The sequence below is a fragment of the Caloenas nicobarica genome, chromosome 8 (assembly GCF_036013445.1).
Source record: "Caloenas nicobarica isolate bCalNic1 chromosome 8, bCalNic1.hap1, whole genome shotgun sequence".
Lineage (NCBI taxonomy): Eukaryota > Metazoa > Chordata > Aves > Columbiformes > Columbidae > Caloenas > Caloenas nicobarica.
The window spans coordinates 11607639-11625523 of NC_088252.1; the positions used below are offsets into that span (position 1 = coordinate 11607639).

The 17885-nt window shown below is 41.2% G+C and overlaps 1 protein-coding gene across 1 annotated transcript in view; it reads left to right on the forward strand.

The window, feature by feature from the left end:
• The window catches only part of NYAP2 (neuronal tyrosine-phosphorylated phosphoinositide-3-kinase adaptor 2), a 129871-nt gene extending 123377 nt beyond the window's left edge, over window positions 1-6494 (forward strand). The window contains exon 6 of the mRNA XM_065640039.1: window positions 4619-6494. Within this exon, the coding sequence (XP_065496111.1) occupies window positions 4619-4846 (228 nt within the window). The 3' untranslated portion in view covers window positions 4847-6494. The remainder of the gene's footprint in view (window positions 1-4618) is intronic.
• The last annotated feature ends 11391 nt before the right edge of the window (window positions 6495-17885 follow it).

Genomic DNA, 17885 nt, shown 5'->3' on the forward strand with positions numbered 1-17885 from the left:
TTATAGTGCACCTTTCAATGACAGGTTTCCTGAAACGCCTCCCAGCACCAGGAATTAGCATGATTTTATCCTGCTTCCACTTCACCCCTGTGGCCTGACTTGGCAGGAGCAGAATCGCTTCTGGCACTTGCACCCACCTGCTCGGTGCACAGGGCTCGCGGCTGAAGTTACACAGGCCCAGGCTGAGACAAGAGGGTATGAGCAGGACTTATGTAGCACATGCATCTTTTTGCCAAGAGAGAGCATTATTTGTCTGTGTATTTATGTAGCTATTTATCTGTCACACATGAGCAAGTAAAATTTATCACACCTAAGAAAAAGATTCCCAGGCCTGGTGCTGAGGATTTTTCACTGTATATTTTCAGCCCAGATTTTCTTTTCACACCCTTCATGTTTTTCATGTGGAATGGCTATGCTACATGGGATCGTTTGGTTTGTATGTAATTTACAGGTATTGCCATGTTTTTTTCAGTAGCATACATGTTTAAAAGACGTATAGATGAGGTTCTTAGGGACATGATTTAGTGCCAGAGTTAGGTTATGGTGGGACTCAATGATCTTGAGGGTCTCTTCTGACCAAAATGAGTCTATGATTCTATTCTATGTGTTCAGTGACATACACAGACCTGCTTGTGCACTGTACTGATGCACTTTGCCTGGTGGTCCCTGTGGTGGAACTCCAGTTCCTGAAGGGCCAGAAAGTCTTACATTGTGAATAGTCACCAACAAAAAGATACAAGATGTTTGCTGTATGTGGTGACCACAGCTAGCAGGTGTGCAATGTTGTATCTGCACCAGTCACTGCTTAATTGTATTATTGGAGAATATCTTCTATCTTTTTCCATCTGTAACCATTACTCTCTTTGCCAAATCAAACTGTCCTGCTTAGTTAGGAACAGGGAAAGAACTATGTTCATTTACATTTCTTTTTCTTGATTTAAACACCCATGTTTTGAGCACTTTTGTGAATCTGCTGGTGCAGATGTACAAACAGCAAATTTCATAATTCAAAGGAGATTATGTGACATAGTACCTGATACACATCCTAAATTCTTCAGGAGATCCCTCTTTACAATCCTGACATGAACTGCTGGCTCTGTCTTCTCTTTTCAGCACGAACAGGCTTTGGGCCAAGACTCTTTGGTCAAAACCGACTTTGCGTCTCCTGCACCATGTCTGCTGGCTGCTACCTCCAGTGCTGATGCATTTGGAGGCTGTCTGCCTACATCCACATCTGCAGCCAAACTCTGACATGCTGCAGTGTCTGTACCGTTCCTCACGTGCTATGGAATCTTTCAGGAATGGGAGAGCTGTATAGCTCTATGATGTTAGGAATGATTTACTTTTTTTCCATAAATAATTAAGTTGTATCATTATTTTTTGTGCCTTTCACACTGAACAAATCCCTTGTTATGATGTAGCAGGGATATTAAAAACCTGGTGCATGAGCAAAGGAGCAGGCTGAAGCGAGAAAGGAGGGAGGATATGAAACAAATTAGTAGTGGAACTAAATGTCAGTGCCATCAGTTCAGTCACAGGAAGGACTAGACCTAAGTCCACAGCATTAAACACATTAGCTTTGAACACCTCAGTAGCCCTACTGAAGTCATTGAGGATTACTGCTGTGATTAAACAGCTGCGTTGAGTGCTGACTTGTGAGCCTTAGTGCCTGTAATTTCTCTGGGACATACTGAAAATTTACTTAGCACTCTTGGATTTTGTATTAACAATATGGTTATTGTCATATCTGTAGTTCATTGGTCTACAAACTGGTGATTTCCTCTTAGGTCTGTCTTGCAACTTCAAGAGGCATGCACCCTTGTTGAGTACATTTTTATTTTGTTGCACATTAACACCGTAACTGGGCAAAACTGTCAAATAAAACCTTTTAATATTTGTTCTCATTTTTAAGCTTTTTCCCCCAAGTCCTTCAATATCATACGTGTTCACTTAGTCTATTTTAGCAAATGACTTTGCACATGTTCATGCTGCACATACCATTGTCTGAATGCAGTTATAGGAGAGGAATGTACCATGTGGATGATACATCAAAGAAGATACTGGTGTGAAGGACTTAGCCGTCAAACAAACAAACAAAACATTAAAAAAAATCACAAGTAGCCTTGAAAATCTGTGCCTGGGAAAGTGGAAAAACTCAAATTCTTCATAATAAATGGTTCACTAAGTGCAACAAAATATATTGTCTAATATAAAAAAGGGATTTTGGAGCTGCCTACACTCGGGTTTATTTTAGGGGCTGTTTTGCAGGGGGTGGCAGAGTGTCTGCGTAACTGATACATTCTGCAACACCGTTTCTATCTTTGGGAAGTTGCAACTAGTATTTTAGAGCATAGCATGTCAAAATCCTCATTCAGTCCCCTCGAATCCCATGGAGGAGATTAGCTACCAGAAGACACGGTGTTGGCAACAGCTCTGCATTTAGTACAGTGGGGGTGACGTGGATGTAACACCGCCACGATGACTGTCGTACGTGCTGCGGATGGTGCTCCTGGTGACTGCGCACACAGTGAACCCCAAGGACTTGGTGTTGGCACGTTTTCTGTTCACTTACGTGGTGGGTTATAGATAAGAAGGTATTTCCTGATGCCTAGAAGAGGAAGCCTGCCACTCAAGCACTGTTGTTGTCAAATCCAACCCAGAAGCTTGAGTGCAGCTGTGTGTTGTGAATATTTTGTGTAATGAATTGTGTGCAGACTGTGTCCCTGTCCTGCCTCGTGTAGGAGGACCCAGCAAAATGAAGACACTGCTGGGTAAGTACTAACCCATCACTGAGGAGCAGAGCGGCAGGAAATGTAGAGCCTCGTCCAAAGCCCTGAGAAGTCGAGCCAGGGACAGGGAGGAGTATCTCTGCTTCAGTCAGTGTGTTTTGGGTCAGGCCCAGGCACCCAAAGAAAGTCCCATGGCCTTGGCAGATGACATGCCTCAGACCTGCCTGCACTGCAGTGAGCATTAGATCCTTCCTGAAATGAAAAATAAGTATTTGATTAGGAAGAACAGCACAGCAAGCTTCCAGAAGAGTTAGCTCAGCCATTCGGGAGGACATGCTGCAGATACGTTACCTGTGTAATTCTAAATTCATAAGAATTTTCAAGAACAAAATTCATATTGTACTTAAACTTGTTCTACTCAAAGTACTATCTGATATATAAGGTAAGTGTGGTTTTGGTTCAGTATAAAGGTAATTCTGTCTGAAATTCTTTTATCTTGTGTTACCCCTTAAAAACTGTTTTTACAAAGAGATTTGAAAAAATACACACATTTCTGTATTCTTTTTATTTTTCTGTTTGTGTACATTGTTTATTATTACTTTTTCTGGTGGGCTTGCTCATGTTTATTCCTTTTGCTTTGTTTCCTGCTATCTGTTTATCAACAAATGTTAAATACACTCCAAGCTGACCACAAAAACTACCAAGATCAAAAGTTTCTGTACTGGCTTCTAAGAAGACTAGTCCCCATTTCTAGGAACCTGGTGTATGCCCATGTTTGGCAGTCTAAGATTTGTGAGTGAAAGGCATTTGCATTATTAAACGTACTCAAATACTCTTAATAGTAAGCATACATTTTCTTCATGAATCGTAAAACACTGCTGAAGTACGTGTGCATTTTCATGACAAGGTCAGAGATACTTGGACGGCCCCTGTGAACCAATGACGTGCGTTTACTGACACACAAACCTTTAATTTTTTACTAATGTGGAAAACAAATGTTGGGAGACTCAAGACATTACTTCGAATTTGCAAAGTAAGTGTTCAGAGGAAGTTTTCTGATTTGCAGGTATACAGTATGTCATCCAAATACAATAAGCCCTTTCAGGATAGTTTAGTATTAGTGACTTTGGTTCCAATCAAAACCCTTTGAATATACACACATTTTCAATCATGTGAGCACCCCACCAAACTCCAACGAAGCCACAATCTCAGGCTTCAAAGGGGCTATGACATGTACTAAACATATGCTGCCCTCCTTTTTTGCATCAGGATCATGTTTCCAAATATTCTACGTGCTTGAAAAAATGGAGTTTCTAAACTCTTCGTGCCTTCCAGTTAATGAAATATCATCACAGAATAGGATAGGCTAAGCCATATAATTCACAGGGAGTTTATTAAATAATTTTAAAAAAATAAAACACAGAGTTATACTTAGCTTGATACTCAGAAGTGTTAACACCACACTTTTAATGTGACAGATTGGATTTGGAAAGCAATATAAAATGTGAGTTTCAGTGTACAGAATTTTTTATTTCCACAGTTTAAGGATGTTGTTAAGATCCATGTGCATTTTTAAGATCTATTCCATCATTCCAGTGCTAGTTTGCTGAAAACATTTCTCTTTATTATCTTTCAGTGCTCTCGAGAAGTTAAAAAGGAGACGTTTATTACCCTTTTTTTTAAAGTAGCAGTTAGAAGTAAAGACTGACTTTGTTGTTGGCACAGAGATTTTTTGTTCATCAAATGAGTTAGAGTGTTTCAAATAAGAGTGTTGTTAACCTTGCAAAAAAACAACATATTCAATCTATGACCAAACAGTTATTTTTATGCTTTTTTCCTTCTTTTCTTTCTTCCCCCCCCCCCGCCGCCTCCCTGCTTCTCCCTAACAGGTGACATGTATGCAGTGGTTGCAAGGAGACCATACAATGCTGGATATGATTGAGAAAAAACGTTGCCTCTGCAAAGAAATAAAAGCGCGACATAAATCAGAAAAAGGACTCTGCAAACAGGACAGCATGCCTATTTTGCCGAGTTGGAAAAAGAATACTGGGACCAAGAAATACAGCCCTCCTCCTTATTCCAAACAACAGACTGTTTTCTGGGACACTGCAATCTGACAGGCGAGGGGAGGATGCCCTCGCTGCTCTGTTGCCCCGTGCCCAGGTCACCTGCTTTCTTCATAAGGCAAAGGCTCTAACCTGAGACTTACCTGCAGGTGGTGAACTTCCTAGGAAAATACACATGGATACAGTGCTTACCTGTCAATCAAGAGAGAGATTTACATTTCCAACTGGATTAAGGCATACATATTTATCCAGGATTTTTTTTGGATCCAGAAGATATCAAAATGTAAATATTTCGCCAATATATTGAAAACACCCAAACTAATACACTGTTTAAATATATATATATACAATTCAAAAATTTATGAAGAATTTTACTATATAATGTTACTGTTATACTGTTTTATTAACTATTTTCTATGTGGTATTCTAATGTTTCCCCCTGCCACCACCATTTTATTTCTCCTACCTGCCTGGATTTGGCCTCTGTACAAAAGCATGTGGTTGTACATTTTGTTGAACAGGACAACGTACAAAACAACTCGGTGCTAGGGCTGTAGAAGTTACCTAGAGTTGTACTCATTAGATGTCCTTAGCTTCAGATGGAGAGGGCTGGACAAAGGAGACAGTTTTGGTGGGGAACAGCAAAACTGCAAGTAACACAAATAAAAGTGCTTAATGCGGATGCCCAAGTCGCATTTAAAATATGAATTGTTCTGCATCAGTTTTCCCATAAAGTTGATCAGATAAATTGCCCTTGGCTTTATATGAATCAGTTACTAAAATTATTTGGCCAAGAAACTAAATTTTCTGCAGAACAGCCTGCAACAGCAACTCTTCCTTCATCCTGTTCCACGACTAGCAGAGACCATGGTTCACTGTGACTAAGCATCGTACGGCCCGTGACAGAAAGACCCCGTCACTTGGCAGGTTGAGGCAGTGGCACTGCAGCCACGGGTCCTGTCCACATTTGTCTTTGGTCCAGAAAATAAAGGTGACAAAATCTGTTTACATGTTTATTATTTTTAAATCCAGCAACACATCCTTACTTTACGCCATGTCAGATTTCCCTGTGTTATTTATAAAGGCTGGAATTCAGACCCCTTGGAAGCCAGGAGGGAAATCCCTCAGGATTTCATGCGGTTTTGGAGCAGAGGCCCACGTAAGATGTTCCCCGGCTATGCCGTTCCTTCTTCCTGGCTGCTTCTGTAATTGGCTTGCAACCCTGTATTATATTACACCCATTTTAACAGAATATTATGTCATGACCAAAGAATTATGACCTCCTGGTTTTAACGGGAGAGATGGCTTATACTGATTATGAGGGTGAAATTCATGTGGTGAAATATCTTCCAAAAGGATCTGTTGAGAACGAGGGAAACTTGTACTGCTGTGGAGTAAGGAAAATAATATCTATGGCATATATTTTGTATATTTAAATTTCTATCTATGTGTCTGAAGCTGGGTAGCACAAAAGTCCCTCTTTAAAACAATCATTTTAATATTATATTCACTGAGGAGAAAAGGTGTGTTGTTTGGAACTTATTGTTATATTGGCTTTTCTTTGAAATTATATTGACAACATTGCCACAGCTGTAATTGCTGATCAAAAAAACCAAAAATAACAAATTTTAGAAGGTTTTTGTAATCTATATTGCTAAAGTTTGAGTTTGAGTAATGCTTTATCAATAGTAGTTTCTTTTCGTCCTCTCAAATAAAGTTTTAAAATATTTTATAATTAATGTATATTTTGATGTCCAAACTGAGATTTCTGTAAAAGATAAAGTGTGTGTTTATATGTGTGTATGTATATTAACATTATTGTGTATGTATATATGCATATGTGTACACACATATATATGTATATATGCATGTATCTCTATATACTCATAGATGTGTGCATACGTATATACCTACATACATTAAATATCAGTGTGTGTTATGAATATACAGTGGCTGGAATGGGTACACAATTGAAATGCAGATTTAAAGAGCCCCTCATAGCCAAAATGACAGAAGACATGAAAAAACCCAGAGGCTGTGTCCAAATTACATCAACTGTATATTCTGCTTATTCTCTTTTTTTAAAGAAGGAAAATGGCAGAAGAAAAACTCCAGAGATCTCGCAAAGTTCCAGAATCAGCTGGAAAGAACACAACTTGTTGGCCATGGGAAATCTGTTGAGATAACAGGTTCATTATTCAGAAAGTGTTTATGCTTCATCTTCCTTGTTATGTGGCAAGAGAAGAATTTTGCATAACCATATAGCAGACATTAGCTCAACTCTTTCCCCCAACTGCACGAAGTCTCTGGTGACAAGATGAAAGCCGGCATTCAGTCAGTCTCAATGCTCCTTCCCTGCACTGGTCTCTTCCTGGAGCGATCACGTTAAAACCAACTGCCGAAGCATCGATTTGCAGTCCAGGCCCGTGGGTATGCGCCGGCGCTGCAGTGCCAGGCCCTTTGGGGGAAGGCAAACATTGATGTGAACAGTTACGTGTTTAATAGTGTTTGTTCATATTGTGTCCTTTTCATATCAATACGTAATAGGAATAATGATCAGGGAATTGAAGCATTCTTGTCCTAAGCAGACTTGCTTGTACACTTAGCCCAGCTTAAAACCACTTCTTGTTTTGCTTTTATTGCTCGACACTGTTTACGTTGTCCTTCCTAAATAATTGCCCGTGTGCTTCCAGACCTCCATTGTATCCCATGGAAACAATGGCTTTTTGTTTTGAAATGCAACAGTACATGAAAAAGTAAAATATAACTTAGCACTTACCTTCAAAGCACTTTAGAAATGTGAACTAAACCTCACACTTGCAAGAATCATTTTACAGAGGAGGGAAGTGAGGCTGAGGTGGATTAGTTTCCACAGGTCACGGACAGAGCCAGGGCAAGACACCTGCCACCATCCTGTCCCCTGACTGCTGGCCCACCCCATCGCTCCAGTCAACGATGCACCGTCCTGCCAAGAGCCGGCAAAACGCTCTTCAGTGTTCTCTGCGTCACCTATTTATTGTCTCAGCCGTTTCTGTGTCACAGGGTGAATGACAGTGCTTAGTTACACACCGTCATTAAAGCTGTAGTCTGTATAAATATGCAATCTGTATATACATCCAGATCACATATATACACACACTTACCAAGACTGTATATATGAAATCGTTTGGTATGCACTTATTTTGCTTTAAACTCCTGAAGTTAAACATTATAGTGTAGCAATTTGTGTAAAGTGCACTGTGATTTCAAGAAAGCACAGTAAAGTCACAGGTCTTGTTATTCTTGCACTAAAAATGTGTTTACGTATATTAGCCAATGTATGTCTACTTTATTGCTCCTTTTGACAAATAAAGCAAATCGTATAAAATGTTATGGGGTTTTTTGTTTTGGGTTGTTTATTTTTAAGTGGACAATGGCACTATGTTTTTAAATGACAGGGTTTTTAAATACAATGAAATCATTCTGTGTTCATTCCAATGTAATACATTTACCAATATCTTGAAATTGAATGTCATGTTGCTTTTTTTCATATTTCATTAGAAATTGTCAGGTATGTGCCTGAGATTGTGTAGGAGTAAGGAGTAGCTAGAGGCTAACTGTAATCATATATTATTAGCCGTTTCTATATACACAGTATAAATACATATTAATTTTCTTTTCATTTTTGTACTTGATTTTTTTAGGTAAGATGTAATTAAATGTACTTTGATACTTCTGAAGTAATAAGATGTTGTTTGAAGATCTATTCTGCTTTCTTTAGTGCATTGAAAATATTTTACAATAATTTAGTGCTTATTTATTTGTGCTCCAGTGTAATTATAATAAAAAGCAATAGTTTAAAATATTTGGCTGCTCGTGTTCATTTGATGGTTTCAGCTTAGAGCCAGGTTATTCACTAAGGATTAGCCAGAGATTCCTGGGGAGAAAAGTCAAGTCATAGATGTGTATTTATAACATTCCCTAGGCACATTTTTAATCGCATCATTTGGTAGAGGAAATGAATTAGTTGCTTTAGTAGCTTAATATTTGCAAGTCATGCCTCATTGCATCTAAAGCCATGAGTGCCATCCTCAACTAAATCCTTAGGATAAGATTTCTCTGAAGAGCAGACAGAATTTTTTCTGTAAGTACCTTTCACAGTTTGGGATGGAAGATGGTCACTTCAAAGACCTTCATTTGCAGAATATCCATGAATGGGAGAGGGACACATCATGTTATCTGTAAAGCTCTAAAAAAATCTGCTTAAAACTCAGTATAATCTTTTGTGTTTCCAGACAGAAGCTTGAATCCCATTGGGACGTAAGACCCAGTCCTTACAGGGAAATTCCCCAGTGGCAGGAGGGGACAGGACAGGGGCTTTGGGGGAAGAAAAGGACCTGTACAACCTTACAAGTGATACCGGTCTTCCAGTGCTCAGTTTTTCAATACTTCTTGTTTTTTGTTGAAGTTTTGTAACCTGGATTCTGTGGATGAGAGAAGACATTTTGTAATTTGAAAAGGTTTCCAGGAGCAAGTAAGCAAGTAGTTAATAAAGAACCCAGTAAGAAATAGTAATGTTCTTGCTATAGCGCTGAAACCAAATTTCTCTCCCTTCATGGAAAAAGCTGCCTTTAAATGCAAACAAGGTACTATCCATGTTTATATAGATCTGCATGCAGAAGTGAACCAGTGGGAATCTTTTGGTTTTCTTCTGCAAGAGGTGGTTCTGAATCTGGTTGCAGACGATTGCAAAAGTGCTTTCCAAGTCCTTCCCTGCCCCAGGAGCCATGTGCTTTCCCTAAGGCACAGCATCTCTCCTCAGCAGCAACCCTGTCGCCAGGGCCCACATAATGGCTGAAGAGCTTTGCTACCTCTTCATGCTTCTCTTCCACTCCCCAGCCCTTGGCATGGATGTTCAGAGTGATTCCTCCTCCAAAGCAAACTCCAGCCTTTTTGTCCCAGGCTCCATGTTTCAAAGAGAAATCCTACAGGGATTACTAGAAATGAACAGAACAAGGGTTTTGCAGGGATTTCTCCAGACCTAAAAGAGGAAAAGAGATTCTGCCAGTCTAAGAGTCACATTGTTGTCTGTATTCTTCAGTGGGACAGCTCATGAAGTCCTGTGTCCTAGCTCATTTCTAAAGTGTTTCCAGGCTGACTTCCAACATCCACCTCGCCCCCCATGCCATGCCTGACTGCTGCTGGAAGACAGCAGCACCTGAACCAGAGAAAGAACAAAAGGGGAGGATTGCCAAATGCTGTAAGGAGCATAAATTTGTGGCTAATTCAGATTTTTCCCTATTTGAAATACATGTATTCGCTTTCTTTGTCACTGCAAAGACACTTTCTATATGCCGTTGTTTCTTAAACAGAGGAGGTTTAAATTAAAAGGAGACAAGACCATAAAAAGCAATGGTTGAGTTTTACACTTGTATTTGCTCTAAGTTTGTTTAAAAGTGGAAAGGTGCCTGCAGTGCTCTATCTTGGGTCTCTGCTCCTTTTGCATTTTAAAAACCGTCACAATAACACTGGCAGGAGTTACTGCTGTTTCCCCACCGCAGTCACTCAGTGACCTTCGCTGGTGCCAGAGTGGCTGCCAAGCAATTAAAGCACACAGGGGCCTGTCCTACTTGGGAACAAGAAACCTGCCCTGAGCAAAGCGGAGACATGGAGCAGCCGTTGGAGGAGAGATGGGCCAACATCTCTCAGATCTATGGCCAGCGCTGACAGAGCTGGCAAGGGAATGGCAGGAAACTAAATAAAATTTACAAAAACAAAAGACAACTGAAAAGAAACACCACTCAAAGGCAAGACTGAACGCATTTGGCATTTATTTTCTAAACCTGCCAACATCTCTTTTATGGTACGGTTTTGCCTTTAAAACAAAATTACACACCTCTCACCTTTTAATTGAGATTTTGGCACTGGAGTGGTGGTGGTTTTAGTGTTCTCCCCCCCGGTGGCATATTTTCATCTTCCTTTGTCCCCTTCTCTCCTTCTGTCTCAATCCCTTGTTTCACTATGTGCTCTGGAAAATGCATTTGTAGGTACGAGAGTTCCCCTGTTGTCTTTTGTTCCTGTTAATGTTGTGCTTTCCCTCCCCTGCTCTCAGCTGCCTCCATACCGTCTAACCCTCATGAAAACAAACAAAGAGAGCAGGGGCAGGACCCACCATCGATTTTATTTTAGAGGATAGCATTTATCAATGCTGTTCTTGGTGTATACACAGCAAGTTTCATGGGGGGTGGTTTGGAAGTGGCTAAAAGGGGTTAATAAAGCACAGAGGTGCTGAGAAGCTGCAGGGAGGACCACGCTGCAGTTAGGGAGCAGCTCGCAGCCCCAGGCTGACGGCCAGGCCCCCGTGCCACTCCGCATGCCAAGGGTTGGGCTGTGCGCCCCAGGGGTGAGACACAGAGAGGCAGCTGGGCTGGAGAAAGAGAAACGACTGGTAATTTGGCAGTAAATACTAAACTTCAGTCTCCAGCACAAGGAAGCCCCTGAGGCAGTAAGGCCAGGTGGCAGTGCTCCTGCAGTGAGCTGAGCCCTCTCTGCCTTTCCCAGGTGGGCTCCATTTCCCAAACGAGCTGTGGGGCAGCTGGGCCGCGCGCCCCGGCTCGCTCTCAGGCTTTCCCGCCACTTTCGCAGCTCCGGCGGCGCCCCTCAGAGCGGCTGTCCCTGAGGGAGCGGTGTCCACAGCTGCGCTGCCCGGCGCTGTGGAGGAGCCTCCCTCAGGGTGGGCATTCGAGAGGCCGTCCCATTCCTTCAGAGAGTGCCCTGGCACGGCAGGGTGGGCAGAAACTGACGGAGCTCACTGAGCTGGGCCAGATCTCTGGTCTCCAGCTGGTAAGACCAGCGCTTCACCAGGTCACGTCTTGCCCAGTCCAGCACTTGGCACGAACTGTGCTCCTTGGGCTGCTCCAGTGCTGCCTCTTGCCCAGGTGCACCTGGTGGGCTTTGGGCTGACAGGATTCAGGTTGGGTCAGTCATGGCCGCCACAATCTCCTTCCCGCGCTCTCGTTCCAGAGGAGCGCAGCAGCATGGCGGTGCCTGAGGGACGGAGCCGCTGCTGCGGGTCGTCTCAGGGGACGAGGGGAGGTCATGGCGATGTAGCTCTCCAGCACATGCAACATCCACCAGTAAGTAATCTCATCTGAACAGTTTTTTGGTGACCATCGCAGCATGCTTCCCACAAAGGCTCCTGTTTGGGGAAGCACTGGGCAGTGCCCTGGAGCAGAGGAGCCTGTGCTGCCTCAGCAGTCACTCCTAATTGAATGTCTCTGGGCCTGCTCTCTATGACCTTATACTTTGTTTAGACATTAACACCTCTGCAAAGTGGGTGTTAAATGGTGCTGTTAGTGTCTGTAACGTTTTTACATCCACTTGAGGAGTGTAAATGATCCTTCAAGGTGCAGAGCAGTGGAAAATCAGCCTTCCCTGGGCTCCAGCTGGCTGGGGAAATTCAAAATAACTCCTATGGAATCCGGCTCCCACCAAAGAGCTCTTTTCTTTCCCAAGTTCTTCAGGGATTTTTACCGTTCTTGTAAACACAACAACTGAATTTTTGGTGTGTTTACTTTTCCAGCTTAAAGAGGCTGAGGTGTCTTTGGCCAAGCAGGCAGAGGCATTCGCTTTCTGCCTGGCTTTTAGGTCCATTGGCGTTTGAGAATTTTGTTGCAATTTCTGCTGAAGTACGTGGCCCATCCAAGAAGTCTGAAACCAGCACTTTCTTTTCCTGGCTCTGACCCGGTATGTGAGATGTGGTGACACAAGTTGTATATTGAGTAACCTGACAGGATGAGTTATTCCCTACGAGATGTGTTTGACTGGCCGGGCACTGCCTGACTTGCTGAGTAGTACAGCAGTGAGCTCCAGGAGGGATGGTGGCACCCCAGTGTCCACTGTGGGTGGCTGTGGCAATTTGGAGTGTGCTGATACACACTGTGTCATTGGGAACAACAAGACTGGGGAGTGCAGGGATGGTCACCTCTCCATGCAAAACTTTGTCATAATTAATTCATGGCAGGCTGCAAGGTTATGTCTGCCCAGGTCTGTGCCATTACCCGCTGGATACTGGTTTCTGGGGTAAGGAGGAGCAGGTGCTGTCCTACACTGACATGAAGATCAAGAGGTTTCAGAACAGTATAGACACGAGTCCCCTCGTGTATTTTCCAAGCAGTTTAAGCAAGTCAAGCAGGAATAAAAACTACAGACTGACTCAGAAGAACGAGTGCACCAGAGGAAAACATTTAGTCCTCCCAGTGTACATTTTTGCTGTGTTGTTATAACCACATAAAACGTGAGAGTGTTGCTTCATCCTCTGAACTCTTTCAGTTAAAATTTCCACACTCACCAGCAGTAAGACTTCCCTGCTGTGCTTTGGCCATCTCTCTCCCTGACCGTAGTGACAGAACATCTGCCCTAACTTCCTAAAAGGCATCTGCTCTGGTGATAACACAGAATCAGAGAAGGAATTTCTGAACTGAGATCCAACCCGTTCACAGTAGTCAAGGTAGAAAGCAGTGCCATCATCCTCAACAAAAACTAGACTTCTACTCCTTGGGCAGCAGCAGTCAGCAGGGGAAAAAACAGCAGTACTGTATACGGGGTCAAAGGATTGAAAATCAACACCTAGAACAGTAATTTAAGCTTACCTAAGCCCCCGAATACCCCGTGCAGAGCATCTTGTAGCACTCTCTTGGCTTTGCAGCATTACTGTGAGGAGTGGAAAGGTGGCGTCCTTTGAGGGAAAGCCCAGCCAGGCATCACAACTGAACACCATGTCAGGGGCTACCCTGCTGCTCTACACACTCTTGTGAGCGTGTCTGTTTTCATGTGTGACCAGGATATCGCTGGAAGCCCTTCAGAAACAGATACTGCATGTAGTTACAACAGTCAATGCTGGAATGATCTTGCCTGTTGTGCCAGGAGCTTAGAGCTATGGACTGACAGGGACTGTGAATTTGACCAGTTATCATGTGTTTTTACTTGTACTTTTGCTGGCATTTCATTTATCCTAGGAAGCTCCCCTCCATTTCATCATTTATGTCTATTTTTATAGACACAGAGAGAAGTACAAATCTCCAGTAAGCTGTCTGAATTAATACTCTGAATGTATGTCTGAGAAATGCTGAAAACCCTTCATAATAACATTTTTTGAATTGAACTAAGTAACACTTCAATTTTTTTTGTCCAAAAAATTTCAGATTCCTTTACTTTACATCTCATTTGGGAATTCAAACACACGCGGCATTTTGAGACATGGTACCAAAAAGAAATTACAAATTTTGACAAGTTTTAATCCAAGTGAGAGTAGTCTCCCGTCAGGAGTGTAGAAGAACAAGTTTGAGCTCAGGTTTTCTGGACTTACACAAGAAAGCTTTCTTACTGCCTATTTCATTTACACATATCCTATTGCTTATGTTAACAGACTTCTAATACATACAAATCACCTTTCTGTCCTTCTCTCTCTGAGAAAGAATAAATATGTAGCACTTTTTGCTCAGGTTTTCCTTTCTCTGTATGTCCACAAGATAAATGAATGCTCTGTCAAGTGAGGTTAGTGGGTTTAGGGAAGGGAAGGATTGTTTGGTGTCTTGGTATAGTGAAATACAGCCCTTAATGTACATATTCTGCTAGTTCAAGGCGTGTCTTATGCAAGTTTTATACTATTTCCATGACAAACTAACAGGAAATTGGACAAAATGCTGACTTGGGATTTTTGCTTGTGACAAAGTGTCCTCTGTCCTTCAAACTGTCTCTACTGAAGAGCACTAGATAATACAACTGAGAAGAATAATTAATGGTACATTTATTGCTGTGCTAGCATAGAGAAATCCGCTTTTAGATTTACCCTGGACTGAGAATATTTTATATACTTTTGATTTATCTTTCGGTAGACTGTTATTGGCTGCCTGATATCTTCAAAGGTAAATCACAGCCTTAATGGGGGCCCAGTGTCAACCTGTCCCACTGTATTTCAGAGAACATTTTAAAAGTTTGGAGATCTTAGCCTTGAGTACTCCCTTATGTCTCCTCTCCTGTTTTGAATCTAGTCCCATTTTCTACAATATGAACGTTACAGTTGCTTTCCAGATCCCTGCTGTTAGCTAGCTTGCTCTGGGTTTTTTGATTTAGGTTTTATGGGGGTTTTGTGGGTTTAAGTCTTGTGATATGCTTCTATTCTCCATTAAACCTTTGAAATAAGGAATTCATTAGTTTGCCGTGACAGGAACAGACAAATCATGTATATATTCATGTGTGTATGTATATCTTAAAAACAAAATGGACACCCAGTTCCAAGTGCTTCTGAACATGAACAAGATAGTAGAGTCATTTGCCTTTTTGATGTTCAGGTCTTTCACATTAAGAAGGTTGCATACTAGGTTATGACTTGAATATTCAGCCTGGAATCCTAATTTGAAGATGTCGTTTACTTTGCCGTAGTTTTAGGCACTTATTTACTTAGGCATGCAAGTAACTTCCCTCTGGAGAGTACAACATTACCTTAGAGGGGAAAAGAAATGTCATTACGTGCTCTTGCAGAATCCAGCCAGCAGTATATACTTTGCTTTAACAAATTATAATTGTTTTAAAAGAAAATGGCTTTCAATGTCACATTTGTCATGTGCTATTTGATTGATGTAAGTCTACAATGGAATGAGAAAATTTAAGATAGAGCCTTCTTTTAAAAACTCTTCTGAGAGGCATTAAGCTCGAGTGTCTCTAGTTAATGCTTTAAATATTCTTTCCTATAAGTTTAGTCTTTATCTATCTCTGTGCTGCCTTGTTACCTAATATTAACTGCTCATTGAAATGGATTGTTTCTGGTCTTTTCAACCGTTGATTACTCTTTCATGGCTGAACATTCTGAAATAAGACTATTGATTTTTCTTACATTATAGCTCTCCTCATAACTCCTAACTAGAGAGTGTCATTGTGGCCTAAGAACATGTGGGGACACTTACCAGTGCTGCATTTACAATGAAAAATGTATGTTTAGTGCAATATTCATCCAAGCATCAGGATCTTAAAATACTCAGTTCCATGATTCTATCTTAAAATAGTGCTTCAGTTTATTTTCTTTAAAAAATGGTGAAAATATTTACTCACGAATTTGAAATGGTGTGACACAGATCCTAGAATGTGCTAACTGGAATATCTTGGGTCTCCACAATCCTCTCATTTACTGAGTGTCCATGGTTTCTCTTCTCTCTTCCCGCACAAAAAAGCCCTTATACTTGCAGGTCTTATCTCTGTTGGGACCATGTGCCTCCTTCATGCTCTCCATCATCTCTTCTGGCTCTTCCACTGTCATCTGTTTCTGAAACAAGAGGCCATGCAATTGCCACACCCTGCTATTATAAAAAATGCTTTGTGACCATAAAAAATTATTATATCACTGTCATTTTAGCACTTCATAAAGAAACAAAGTATTCCATGTCTTCCTAACATTTTAGCCTACATAGTGAAAAGAAGATGGAGAATGTCTGCATATCTAATTAATGTCAGATGATTATTCCTGCCATACTTACTGAAGGAAATGATCTTTCGAAAATACACTCAGTTTACAAGCAGAGAGGTGCCCACAACAGTTTTGAATAAGCAGACAGCTAACGGTGTACCGTGAGTGGCGAATTGATGCCATCCCTTGAACCTCTGGTGGCCCAGAGCACTCGTCGTGTGCCTGGAGGTGACTGCCAGGCTTGCAGAGCCATCACTGGTGGCCATTCAGGAATGGAGGTTCTCAGCTGCTCCATGCTGGTGCAATTAGCAGGAGAATGACAAATTGTCAGGCTCATCACTCATGCTTTATGTGGTCTGATATTACTGTATCACTCAGCCCTGGCTTTAAGGAAAATATTAATTGGATTGCTTTCCATTTTCATTGGGGGAAGAGGGGCAATTTTAAATACAGAAAAAAATACTATGTGACTAAGAAAACTCCTTTGCACATTATAAATGTTAGGACATACCAGGAAGATAAATGCAAAGAACAAGAAGTAGAGTTGATCAGAAAATTCTTGCCAGAAGTCTTTTGTCTTGATATCTTTTTTGTTGATATTAGAACATGACGAAATTCTGGTTTTGTTTAAAAATATGAAGCAATTATTGAATGTTGGTGTGTTCTATGATTTGTTTTGCAAGTGGAATGTTTTTTCAATTTTTAACATTGAGTAGGTTTTACACGTTAATGAAAAACTTAAGTAAAAATCAACAGTTTGGTGCTATTCCTGAAGTTTAGGACTTGGGAGCAGAAAAGACTAGAAACCTTGTTCCTTTTGGAAACAAATTTCAAAATGTTTGTATGCTCTGCAAAGCAAAAAAATCTGTTAGGAATTCAGAGCAGCAGAGCATGGCTTACTGACACACAAACACTAGGTCAGTGGCCACAGTGTGGTCTTTCAGAAGAGCTGGCTGTGCCCATAGTGTCAATGGACAACATGAGTATGAAGAAAACCCTGAAACAAGCCCTCAGAATCATGAAAAGTGGTTGTCTCTGCAAACACACAAAATTATGTGACTCTAAAAACCGACTCAGAAACAAATACTGTGTGTTGTGGCCTGTTCTGTAAGATAGAATGTTTTTTATGCAAGAGAGGCCATCTTTGTCAGAAAGCTGATTTCAATTACCTCTTTTCATTGTATTATTTGCACCTTTCAATTCAGGATGCGTTTCTGACTCTGATCTAGTGGTTTCTAGAAGGCAGATGATTAATACAGATACGCGACTAATCCAGAGATCATGCTGTGATGGTTATGAGAAGAGTTTGATTAAAGTCTTTGTGCATATAGTAACTGAGATCTCTGCAGATTAGATAGCATACCCAAGAGAAATCTACACATAATGGTCTCCACGTGTTATGAAGGTTGAAAATATTTGTATGAAAAAGAGAAGGTCCTTCTTTATATGTAATAGATATTGAGAGTATTTTGTTGGTTTCATTCTGGATTCTCACAAGTGCATAGAGAGAAATCACTTAAGTGAGCACCTTAACATAAAAGCCATACAACTGTAGACCACATTGCAGTCCTTTCCTAAATAGCCAACATTACATTCCAGGTGGCAACAGCCCTTTGCTAATACTCCTGACCTATGGCAGCCTCCATGGTT